The 13,086-nt window shown below is 34.9% G+C and overlaps 1 protein-coding gene and 1 long non-coding RNA gene across 6 annotated transcripts in view; one reads left to right on the plus strand and one right to left on the minus strand.

The window, feature by feature from the left end:
* Positions 1–6,250, minus strand: part of LOC128859653 (uncharacterized) — a 99,948-nt gene extending 93,698 nt beyond the window's left edge. The window contains exon 1 of the long non-coding RNA XR_008454176.1: positions 6,037–6,250. This is a non-coding gene — a long non-coding RNA (uncharacterized LOC128859653). The remainder of the gene's footprint in view (positions 1–6,036) is intronic.
* Positions 6,251–8,934: 2,684 nt separating this feature from the next.
* LOC128859654 (longitudinals lacking protein, isoforms N/O/W/X/Y) overlaps positions 8,935–13,086 on the plus strand; it is a 32,104-nt gene continuing 27,952 nt past the window's right edge. Inside the window, exons 1-6 of one of the 5 annotated variants that reach the window (XM_054096641.1) lie at positions 8,935–9,007; positions 10,391–10,804; positions 10,878–11,225; positions 11,535–11,730; positions 12,231–12,481; positions 12,543–12,651. In XM_054096641.1, the coding sequence (XP_053952616.1) occupies positions 10,634–10,804; positions 10,878–11,225; positions 11,535–11,730; positions 12,231–12,481; positions 12,543–12,651 (1,075 nt within the window). In that variant the 5' untranslated portion in view covers positions 8,935–9,007; positions 10,391–10,633. Of the gene's footprint in view, positions 9,008–9,128; positions 9,515–9,704; positions 9,977–10,390; positions 10,805–10,877; positions 11,226–11,534; positions 11,731–12,230; positions 12,482–12,542; positions 12,652–13,086 lie in introns of those variants that run through there. The other 4 variants (XM_054096645.1, XM_054096643.1, XM_054096642.1 and 1 more) reach the window with 4 other exon arrangements.

The following is a 13,086-nucleotide window of genomic DNA, read 5'->3' on the forward strand; positions in this document are numbered from 1 at the left end:
TATGCTTCTGGTACACTTTTGTCCCAGTCTTAACCCCATTTTCGCTGAAATGAAGAGATGTCGCGGTTTTACAAGACACTACCCACTAAACCATTACGGAGGCTGGATGGTGGCCACGATGAACACTTGAAACAACATTTTTGGCGTCTTTAGCATAGATTTTGTCGATTTGCTTATTAAAACAGAGAAAATTTTTCCATCTGTGAAAGAAATATTTGCATGGCCGTTGACCGCGTGCTACCGAAGAAGTTGCTTGCATCTGTCGAGTCTAAGTATCTTCAAGCGCGTTGTCAAAAGATGACCAATTGAGCGGCGGAAGGCTTCCTTTGAAGATCATCTCAAATTAGTCTTGGCATAGATCTCGTCCATGCATTCATTTCCCTGGACATGATTTCCTGCTATCTAAGTGGATTTCAACAAATTCTTTCTCGAACGTCTTTTCGAACCACGCGAGCACGACCACTTCTTTTTCTCTCTGTCCCTTCAGACATTTGGGAAATGATCGTGCGGTAAACAAACATTCTCGAAATATTACGTTTTTTCAGCAATTCGTAAATCTCACTTGCACTTTTACCATACTTTTGTAATGCAATCACTGCAATGCGATTTTCCGTAGCTCCCCACTCCTTTGTTTACAAGCGACATTTGCCACGAAACTGAGTATAATTTTTGAACGGATAATGCATACGAACAAAATTAAAAATAACGAAACTTTTTTCTGCGAATTTGTTCTCGTCGTATGCATTGTAAAACTGACCAATGAATTTATGGCAAGACTAAGTATTACTTCGAGAATAACAACTGTTTTGGCTTTGGCATTTAAAGGCAATAATAATATACTTGCGAACGGTGAAGTTTCCTGAACCCGACCGACGATTGCACGATAATGGCGTCGGGCAATGACATTGATGGCCTGTGCGCCAAAGTGAACGATTACCTCACCAAACCAATCTTTCTCGCAAGGACAAAGAAATGTTGCTATCGACATTTAAGGCAATTGGCTGGCCGGTTATAAACTACGCTGCGCCTGTCTGTTTTTTAGATAGTTGTTGTTGTCGCAGCATAAACATTCCCTATACCTACAAATGCGAGGAATGCTGCTGAAGTGACAGTCCTCTACCGGATATTATTCCGGGTCGTTCCAGTTACGTAGAACCGACTGTCGTGGGAACGTTATTTAGATTTTTCTTTGTTGGTTCTGTCAGACTGTGGAAATTCTTTACCAGTGACAATAAAATGTATAAAATCGACTAGATGTTTTAAGATGACAGTTACAAACCTGTTTACGTAGTAACCTCTTCTCCCTCTCCTCATCCTCTTGGCCTCTTCTCTAGTATATTGCTTTTAATTTTATACATTTTTTTACATTATAATTGTCCCTTACTTAAAGCTAATATCAATTATATTGAAGAGTTCTGCTCCCATATAAACCAATACAAATTGAAGTATCATTTTTTAGTGAAGTACTCAATTATCTAATGGAACTTAGACCAAATTTTGTGATTTGTGCTGATACAGAATGGACTAGGAAAGGGTCTTTGCATCAGGCTCCAAACCGATAACGTTGTTAAGGTACTTGACCACCTTATAAGTTTCAAAAAATTAAATTTTTTTTTTTTACATTTTTTCAATCCTTATACTTTTAAAAATCATCACCTGAAACTGTTTTTTTAAATTCGAATTCTAACAAAGTGAAATCAGTGAAAATGTGCAGGCGCATCCTGCACTCATTACTTGCTGACTCAGCGGAAAGAAAATAGCAAGTTTTAACTTTAAACGCGTTTTTCCAGAAATTACTTTTTTTCGAATGGCAGACACTTTATCTCCGAAACTGCTTAGCCGATTTTAATGATTTTGGTCTTGTTTTATTTGTTAAGATGTTTTGTATGCCAATTTACCACATTTTGCAAAAAAAAAGTTAATAAAGTATTGCTTTTTAAGCATAACATTGTGAAAAACAGGGGTGTTTTCTTAACTTTTTTTCAAACATCCGCCATTTTTTTATTATTTTTTTTTTTTTGTCAGTTTGTGGTAAATTCTCACGCAAGGAACCTTCCTTTTGAAAATTTTGTTTCTCTCTTTTGTTTTAGAATTACCATTTCTAAGATTAACTGTCCGCCGCAAGACATGATTTTCTTCAGGCCTCGACTTTGGCGCCTCCTGGATATATGTTAAAAAAAGAAATTTTAATAAATAAATTTTTTTTTGTATTATATAAGCTCTAAATAAAAATTTAAAAAAAAATTTATTTTAATATATTATACAGAACATGAAAAAAAAATTATTGAATATGTTGTACTTTTTAGCTTTCCAAGGTGGTCAAGTACCTTAAACGGAAACAAGAATTAGATTACCCCCTCATTATTATCTGTATTCACACATACATTTACGCAATTTTAAAGATAAGGAAAAACTCCAATTGCAAAAAACCATTCTCTCTTCGGCTCTGCGAAGCTTATTCCACAAAACCAAACGAGGATCAATGGTGACACATACCATTATTTTTCACTGAACACAAATATTGTAACAGAAAATCCCATGCTACTGCCAAAAAAAACGTTTCATGTTGGAACGAACTACGATCTGGGGCATATGTGATGGAAGAGTTAGTTAAATTATGGTGGGAAAACACAGGTGAATAATGACAACAACGAAAGCCACTGACAATACGACAAACCCTGAGACCGAAATCTTAAAAAACAAAGCGACGCTCCATTACCTGGTTAATAAAGTCGCAGTAGCTAACGGACCACTTGCAAAGTTATTCTAATACAACGGTGACGAGCTGGTGACAGGCACTCAGATCACTGTTGACAGTTATGATTTCAAGGGTGTCTTACATCCTGTCTTTGGTTGGAGGATAGTTCTATATGTAGAAGTCCATGCAAGTGGGAAAAGTTACTGATCGCCATTCACTTGGGAGTGGCCAGGACGATTCTTCTGCATATGGTTCAAGCAGTTCACAACGCGATTAGCCCAAGTATCCTCTGGGTAGCTTCCGAACATCCGTTCGGGAGTGAGCCAACATGAGAGGCGAAGCATTTCAGGATAGCTATTTATGCGCTGGGTTTCTTATGTTTTCCAATAAATCTAAATCGGATCTAAATCGCACAGGTGCCACGAAATTTCTTGCAAGCAAGTGCTACTTTAACCGAAGGGAACTGAGAAATAAAGGTCACCCTCGACGAGCAAGAGCCGCATTCTATGGCATAGAAAAAAGCTATCACAAACTGTTATGCCACCAACGATATTGCCGATAATCAGCGACTGCCATGATCAAAAAGAAGACATAATACAGAAGTGTGTGATATAACGGTAACACTAGTTGACTGTCAATGAATCTGAACGCTTCAGGCCCGAAAGTAAACGATCCAACAACTTCTTGTAGTATCAGAGGAAGAGAAAAAATAAAGTGGAGAAGAACTTGGTTTCCTTTGGTGTGTCTAATTGACGTCAGTTAAGTGCTTGTGAAGAGGAATTGAATACAGAAGGTGGCACTTTCTGAAAACCGTTACTTAAGGGTGGCGCCAGGCATCATAATATTACAAAACAAACAAAAAGCTCGATTACACTTTTATGACAATTCAGTGACTGGCTTGGTAATATTGTGATTTGTGACATTTAAACTAAACAAAATAATGAAAACGAAGTTGCCGTGTGTGACGCGTGGGCCGTGTTTTTATGCGGACGCCACAGTAGCAAGAAAGTGTGTGTTTATGTATATATTTCTTATAGCTTCATTGCTGTCGCCTACTCTTCTCCTTCTCTGGTTGGTTTATTCTCGGAGCCTGACGTCGCACCGAATTTGAAAGGCGCAATCTCTTATTCTATCATTCTTAAGTACTTGTCAAGGCTTAATGAATACAGAAGATGGTGCCTTTCCAAAATCACTACTTTACTTTTCGCGATTTTGCCAAGTGTGACGTCAAGAACCTTAATAATTCAAATGGGTTTTTTTTTTTGGTTTGCATTTTTATGTGGAAGACGATGTACTAAGGAAGTCTGAGTGTGCATATAATTTCTTGTGTTCGGTAGTTTCCTTTGATTTCGTCCACCCTTCCTCTTCACAAACAAGCAATCTCCCTTCCTGCTGTTTGGATATTCCCGAAGCCTGACTTCACAGTGCATTCCGAAACCCCAGTCTCTCATTCTATCATTCTTGAAGGCTTGTTTCAATAGAAAAAACGTGTCGATGTACAGCGCAACAAACTGAAAAAAAATTTAAGCCAATTATAAAGGAAAGTTCAAAAGCGAATTCATACAAGGTTATGTTACTAGACCATCGGAAGTTTTGTTTGGTAGCTTAAATGTGAAAATGATGCTTTGTTTACATTTTGAGTGGAATTCGTGGAGTTCGTAGAAAGAAATAAGCTGATTTTTATATTCAAAACTCCAAATTGTAAAAACAAAGTGCATGTAAATTGTGCTTATGTTTACAGCCAAGGACGATAGAATACAAGGTTGCATCTTTCGAATTCGCTGTGTCGTCAGATTCCATGCATAAATGAACAACGGTAAGGGGAATTACAAGGATTATAGAATACATGGATGCGCCTTCCAAATTCACTGTATTGAAAGAGCCCATGAATAAACAAACGAAAGGGGCCGCCGTAGCCGAATGAGTTGGTGCGCTACTACCATTCCCAATTCATAGAGAACGTCGGTTCGAATCTCGGTCAAATACCAAAATGAAGGAAAAGTTTTTTCTAATGACGGTCGCCCCTCCGCAGGCAATGGCAAACTTCTGAGTGTATTTCTGCCATGAAAAAACTCCTCACAAAACAAAAATATCTGCCGTTCGAAGTCGGCTTGAAACTGTAGGTCCCTCCATTTGTGAAAGGGCGTCCGCGCCTATTATATATATGTATATATATAAGGGGAATTACTTGCTCGTGAAGGGGAAGAGTAGGCAAAAGCAATGGGAACAACGAAACACAAAAAATTATACACACATACACTCACTTTCTTGCCATGCGTCTTCCGCATAACAACGCGAGCAAACTACATGCATATGGAAGTTTTATATTAATTTGTGTTTTCTCAATTTGACACACGGCACTTCATTTTCATTAGTTTTTTAAGTTTAAACCTCACAAATCACAATATTATTAAATTTTCATGTAATTTCTCCTCCTTTTTTTGTTTTGTTCGTTTGTTTCGTATTGAAAAGGAAACTGAGTCAGACTTGTCAAAATCGCGAAGAATAAAGTAACTGCTTTGGTACAGCGCCTCCTATTGTACTTAATTCGCCGTGATCTTGCATTCTCTCATTCTTCCAAGGCGAATTTATTACAGGTGACAGCAAACACATATAAGTAAAACCCTACATGTATTTGTTGTTGCGTTTGGTGCAATCATCTCGTCAAAATCAGCAAGCAAATGTAAACATACCAATACATACAAACAAAGCATATCATTTTGACGTAAGCCATACCTCAATGTTTATCAATGTTCTCTGACCTACGGCGAAAAATTCAGCTGGGTGAATGCTGTCACCTTAATAAATCCACCTTGCATTCTTCTTACCATTTTTGAGCGCGTTCTTTCCCGCCATTGACATTTGCAGATTTGTTAAATTTTACGTTTCTTTACTGTTCGTTGCCAGCAAAGCAGAGAACGTTAGCGTAATTAAGTAATTTTAATGTTGCAGAAATTAAGTAGAAAGAGCAATCGCGGGTAAAACGTCTTTATTTAAAGAAATATGTGCGGAAAAAAAATTTACCAGCAGGTTTCATATTTGTATATGTACTTGTATTTATACACTGTATTTCCAGATGATACAAACAATGGTTTGTAAACAAGCAACTGTCAAAATAGAGTAGAAATTCGAAAGAATCTAAAATGAAGAATTGTTTTTAGAAATCATATGGCATATGCAAAGCAAGTGTAGTAAATACACTTCGAAGATATAAATTTGTACGTACAAATGTATGTATATAATAATAATTATAAAATATATATATTATATACAAAAATATAATTATTTCATAATTTTTCAAAAAAGCTACATATGTACTCAACTTTACAGTTACTAACCCCGTCTTACAACTGGACGCTACTATGTAAAGTTTCACACTTTCCACTCCGCATCTTCCTATCCACGGCTTAATGCATATTCGTGCACATAGTTTTTTCTAAAGACTGCAATAAATTTCATTATTAATTCACACAAACCACCTTGTTCACACACATGTACAAGAAATTCACTCCATTTTCAACAACCGTTAATCACTAGATTGTGTTTTCTTCTACGGCCTATAGAGGGCCACTTTTGACGGCGCTACTTTGCAAATTCTTTTTTTGTTTGATCCGTTATGGTCATGTACGGCAACTCCAAGGCGAATTGAATACTGGAGGTGGCGCCTTCCGAAAGCAGTTACTTTATTTTTTTATTTATACATATATATCGTCCCCTTAGTATAACAATAGCCTATGTGCTCATAGGCTATTATTTTTTTTTTTAATTTTTGAATTCTCCATCGTCGATTTTATATGTGGTCAAAATTTTGTCAAATTCTTGTTCCACAAAGTGGGTCAAAACGTCAGTCAAAAAATAATAAATATTTACAGACATAACGAGATTTGAGTGAGAGCTACTTTCGACAAAAAGTTTGAAATTCATTTTCTCAAAACATCAAAAAATTTATAGGCTGTTTTAATACTAAGGGGACGATATGCGCCTTTAAATTCGTATAACTAAATAATATAATATTTTAGAGTGCAAGTTTATCGGAGATGACTTGACCTTGTTAATGATAATATTTCCAAAGTTTGAAGCACTCAATCTTATTATTGTAGCATGGTGTAATATTACAGTATATCTATAATAAATATAAAAATTAATCGCAAAATTTGTTGGTAAGCGCATAACTCAACAACGCATTGACCAATCTTAACAATTCTTTTTTTAAAATGTTCCTTGAAGTCCAAGGATGGTTTGTACGGTGAGAAAAATTCAAATTATTTCCGGAAAACCCCTAAAACAGCCCTTTTCTTTTTCCCATACCAATATTGCTCGTTCGTGTGTGCGTATACGTGTGTGTGTGCGTGTTCGCGTTAGAGGATCTAATGCGTTCACACAAAAGTGATAATATCGTGAACGCGATCAAATTGAAAAGTCAATGTAAGAGCTATAGATTTGATTGGCCTCGCAATATTCTTTCATTTGTTTTAGTTTCAGAACGAGTTACGGAATGATTTTATTCACTAATAATAAATAAAAATAGTTAAGTAAATTCTAAGAATAATCATGCAGGGCTGATCAAATCCAAACATATTTTAAGAAGAACAAAAGACAAACATTATTAATTAATCTAGAAAACCCATGTTTCTCACATGGTCAATTGTATGTTGCCTGTTCCCGTGTTGGAAAACCATCAGATTTGTTTGTATATTCACCAGGTAATCAAACAAAAAACATTGTATGTATAATATATCATAAAGCACTACAATAAAAATAAAACAGATTTTTGTTAATAACTATGATTAATAAAGCGATTACTGAAAATACTTATACACGTTTTATTTCATTATTTTTTATTGTAACGGTTACTAACCCTATGTTAATAATAATAATAATAATAATATCATCATTCAATAATCATTGAAGCACCCACTTAATAAATATTTGTCACCTTTAGGTTCCCACTATCCCTTTAGATTATTTTTCAATCAGGTTTGAACCTTACGTTCCCCTCTTAGTTTGAAGCCCTCTGACAAACATCCCCAGTTGGGGTTTTTTAGTGGGTCCCAAAAAGGTGGCCACTGAGCTGACCCTTTCCTTTAATTATCCTCAACAGAACCGTCACTATGATGATAGGGTGGTGTGTGAGGGTCAGCAGAGTAAAAACGTCTTAAGGTCGAAATGTAAACCGCCACATTCAAAATCTATTTGACAGAACGAAGTCTGTCGGGTCTACTAGTATATATATATAATTGGCGCGAACACTCTTTTTGGGTGTTCTTCTCCTATTTGTGGCGTCCGTCTTGTTGTTGTTCCACAAATAGAGGAACCTACATACTATGAATTCCGAAGGGTAATTACCCACCATGCATTCGGTCACGGCGGTCGTCTTTGGTAGTTTATATTGTCGACCGCGTTCATACAGTGCAACTTTTGTTGAAGCAATTCCTAACTTATGTTAGATGAAAGAGTAGGAAAGGCGAGGGTTGCTCATGCTCGGGCAACTCGCTTTGTGTTCTCCTTCTTCTTAATGTTGTTGTTGGGTGTAGACTAAAAAATAAAGCGACTGCAAGTAACAGAGTGGCCGTGTGAACGTTACGTACAACACCAAAAGAGAATTCAGAACAGTTGAAGCAGCAAAAAATCTCTTATGGGCACGGTCCAGGTGGCAATGATATTCATTATCAGTATGCAGGCTTTTCAGGTATACAGTAAAAATAATAGAATAATAGTTGTATCTAGAAGAATGAAAAATTATTTAGTAATTTTTTCCCCGAAATAATAAATAACTCGCTTAGTGAATATTGTAATGAATTTAAGATTAAACAATTGGTATGATATTCAAAATTCTAAATTGAATAGCCAAAATTAACAAAAATTATTTTTAATGCACATGGGTCAATGAATATAAAATAAAATAAAAACTGCTTTGAAAATATATAATTTTCTTTATTTTATATATACATGTACATATATTGATCTATAATAAGCTAAAATCAAAACAAATATATATAAAGAAACTTCAAACTGGTTAGCACACTCTAATATTACACATTTTACAATAATAAGATTGAGTGCTATACACTTTGCAAATATTATCATTAACAATTTAAAATATTTATATATTTATCATATTCGATAAACTTGCACTCTAAAATATTATATTATTTAGTTATACTAATTTAAATACGCAAATAAATATTTATATTACAGGCGTCAGGTTTTTTTAAATACATCAGGCATCCCTATTCCCCTATTCATTACATAAAGAAACAGTACCTCGGTATTAGCTCTGTTTTGCCGTGCTATCCTCTGAAAAGAAAAGTAAGATATAATTTTCTTCGCGACAAATCCGAAAAGTATTGTAATTGATTATAAAATAACTAATTTTTTCCTCAATGCTAAATAAGCGGATAAATATTATCTTGTGCATATAAAATTAAAGAAATAAACAGACGAATCTTGCCTAGGGTGTGATGTTTGCATTGCAGTGAAAATTCTATATGGACGCGCCATTTTGTATTTTGTTTCATTTTCCCCCACATCTTGAAACGTGTGAAGCTAACAAACTGTCAAATGAATTTATTTACGTAGTTAATTAGTGTTAAAACAAGAAGAGTATTTAGAAAAGCTTCGGAAACCCATCATAAAATAATGTATTTAAAGAAGCAAAACTTATATATACATGTGGAAAATACCATTCGATAAATATGCAAATGAAATTGACGAGTACAGCACCCCTTCTACTTCGTGTATTCTTAATCGTCTTGTGCACGGTTGCATTTAGTAAGAATGAAGTATAAGAAAATTGCAGATTAATTAATAGATAAAGTAAATTTTCTTCTTAAAATAATAAAAAAGTGCAATCATTTAAAAAATGTAAATTATTGGCATTAGATTATGGAACATGCGCTTTTCAAATTGTATTTGAATAAAAAAGAATAGAGTAAAAAGTGTAATGTTTACATGGACACAATACACTTTTCCATGTACATACCCGCCATTGCGACAGTGTTTCCACCATTACTCTTGAATTTTCATTCATCAAAGTTCAAGGACTGAATTGTTGAAGAAAAACTTCCATAACAATATAGCCACACTAATTTTTGGATATTAATATTCTACGTCTTACAAACAAACATGGAAATCGCATTTTAAAATACCGGAAAAAAAAAATACACGCTAAAAAGTTCGACGAGCAAATTACTGAATTGAAAAAAAATGTGATCTGTCCGCGTTATAAGAGGCCTCAAGCATACAGTTTGAGAGCATACATCTCTAAATATTCTTTGAGTATAATAAAAACTATAAAATATAATACCAAGTCATAGTTTTTTTTTGTAAAGAAAAAGATACGCGCAAATGACGTCATTCAAGGTCTTCGCATAAAACACAAACACACCAGCAAAACTATTAAATTTCTTTACGTACATAGATGTTCTTAATTTGTTATTATTTTTCGTAGAATAAGAAATTAGTGCTGACTGATAGAATACAAGCTGGGGTCGTTATGTTGTTGTATTGACAGAACAAATGTGTATACGCAGCAAAAACGACTAAAACGGGGAGAAAAACTTTGATAAGTCAGTGTTGACGAAATAAAAAAAAAAACAGTTTGCTTAATTCCAACGAAATAATTAACATACAATAAATGAAACCATATTAAAATAATGAAACCAGCAATATTTGTACTTTTCTTTTATGCAGACGATGTGAAAACCAGAGGGAATATCTCACCGAAAATACTTAAACAAATAAGAAAAAACATTGTCTTCGTTGACAAATTAGGGGAATTCCTTACCTTGATTTCGCGGACTTCACAGATACATAGTTTCACATCGAAACTCAAGCCTTCTCAACTCCCTAGAACATTATACAAAAATTAAATACATCATAGACGGCAACTTAAAGGAATTATTTGCCGGGAACGCCGGTCAGAAAACATTGACCATGTCCGTGCAGCAATTTTGTTTGCGCTGGAATAATCACCAGCCAAATTTTATTTCGGTATGCTCTTCGCTCCTGCACAATGGAACACTGGTAGATGTAACCTTAGCAGCAGAAGGTCGCCAACTCCAGGCTCACAAAATAGTCCTTTCTGCTTGCAGCTCTTATTTTCAAGTACGTTCTAAGATTTAACAAAGTGCTTATTAACTTATTTATTAATTTTCCTTCATATATCCTGGTATTATAGACTCTTTTTACATCGAACCCCTGTCAACATCCAATCGTAATCCTAAAAGATGTCCAATACGACGATCTTAAAACTATGGTTGATTTTATGTATTATGGTGAGGTGAATGTTTCACAGGAGCAGTTACCACACATTCTTAAAACGGCCGAAATGCTTAAAATCAAAGGACTTGCTGAAATGCCCACCGATCCTGCCAATTTAACCAAATCTGAAAGCAAATCCACGAATGAACCCACCGATCTTGTGGGTAGCGGTAGTTCCGGTAGTAATGGCCAAAGTAGCAGCGGTGTTGCGAGCGGTGGCTTGGGAAGTAGTGCTGGTGGAAGTATGAGTGATTCACTATGGGAGGTAACTACTATGCAAATGCATTAATGACTTGTTTCCTATATTTATATAAGGTACCACTAAGTTTAAAAATTATTATTGTCTCTTCTAAATATGCTAGTTCCCATTATATAGCTCTTGTGTTATATCAAGAAAGCATATACACTTTTTACATTAAATTTAGTACAAATGGAAGCATACTTCCATAAAAAAACATGTGCTTTTCTATTTTTAATCTAATAACCAATTTGCTATGACTTACCCAGTTAGCTCCGTTCGTTCTTAAATTTTAAAATATTATTTTCCTCCTTTACTTTGTGTTATATTTTTCAGCAACAACATCATCATGGTCAACATAGTGACTCCCAATTTCAGTCTCACCACCACCAACAACAGCAAAATAGCCAAACGCAAACATCACAGCAGCAACAGCAACATCATCATCAATTAAGACGTACTCCGTCACCATTAGGTTCGGGAGCCTCACCAGCTACCAGACGAAAACGGCTTCGAAAATCCTCAAATAATGGTAAACAATTGAATAAAAAAAAATAGTTAATATATATAAAATAATGTTATTTTTATCGGCATAGTGTTAAAATTTATTTAAATTTACATATGTATGTACATAAGCTTTTTCTGTACTTACAAGAAATACAGTTTTATAGAAAATTAAATATATGATGAGATGTTCAGAAACAAGTTATGGATTTGATAAGCTCTTGCCACTTCATAGAGGCATTAATACAAGGTCATACATCCGTCTTTTGAAAATAATTACTATCATCCCTCCGTGTTAGCACATATTAGACATCATCTGTTATGGTGTATGAATAAGAGAGACTGATGTTTTCCAGTAATATGTTTATGAAGTCACCCTCTGCCAGTCCTATCAGTATTACGCCTCAAACAACTAGGAAATGCCCATATACATTATTCTGAATTCATTTACGTTACTTTCTGAATTAAAGCAAGATTCCTCTAAACTATTTTTTTTGTTTTTGCAACTTCGCATGCATCTCTTGCTAGGATCTGGCGATCGCACCAACTCGGAAGAACAACATAATACTTCATTGGACAGTGGAAATAATGCTAGCGGTATAAGTCTCACGCAGATGGGTCAAATGTCATTTGGCACCGGAGCTGGCACTATCAGTGGAATGCCAACTCATTCTCTTCACGCATCAAAATTGTTAAAAGAATCGACAAGTACGGATGTGGAACCACATCCCCAGGATGATAGTTTGGACGGTGGTCACGGACACGTTCACATGCAAATTGTAAGTGAATTAAGTTTTATTAGTTATATTATAATCAAAAAACATACAATTTCTATCACAGAAACCCGAAGTTGATATGAGCAGCGTCCAGCAATCAATGCCATTGGACATTTCGGCAGCTACAACCCCTTCAGAACATGACGCACCAAATTCTCAATCATCTCATTCTGGTAAGTAGGTTACGCACTTAAAGTTAACTTAAATTGATATTTGCATGATGTAGCTATTACACAAATATAAATATATATTTATATATTTTCCCGTAGTTCCTAGGTGGAACGAAGGGCCTCAAAAGTAGTTATTACACCTATGTTAACATTTTCACGGATACAAGTTTTTTGAAAACTTTCGTAGAATGCCACTAATGACAATTCTAGTTCTACACTAGATATTTAAATTCATAGTTTGTCGGCATATACCGGTACGTCCTATTTACTGTCGACACGTCGGTTATGGTAAACAAATTTTATATTTTTCTCGATCCTTTTTTTTCTTGACATTTGTGTCAATTTAAGTCAGTTATTTCATTGAAAATGTGTTTCATGAATAAATTATACTATACAATACTTAGCAAGAGCAACTGCCCTATTACTTGTATGTTTACT

The sequence above is a fragment of the Anastrepha ludens genome, chromosome 4 (genome assembly GCF_028408465.1).
Source record: "Anastrepha ludens isolate Willacy chromosome 4, idAnaLude1.1, whole genome shotgun sequence".
NCBI lineage: Eukaryota > Metazoa > Arthropoda > Insecta > Diptera > Tephritidae > Anastrepha > Anastrepha ludens.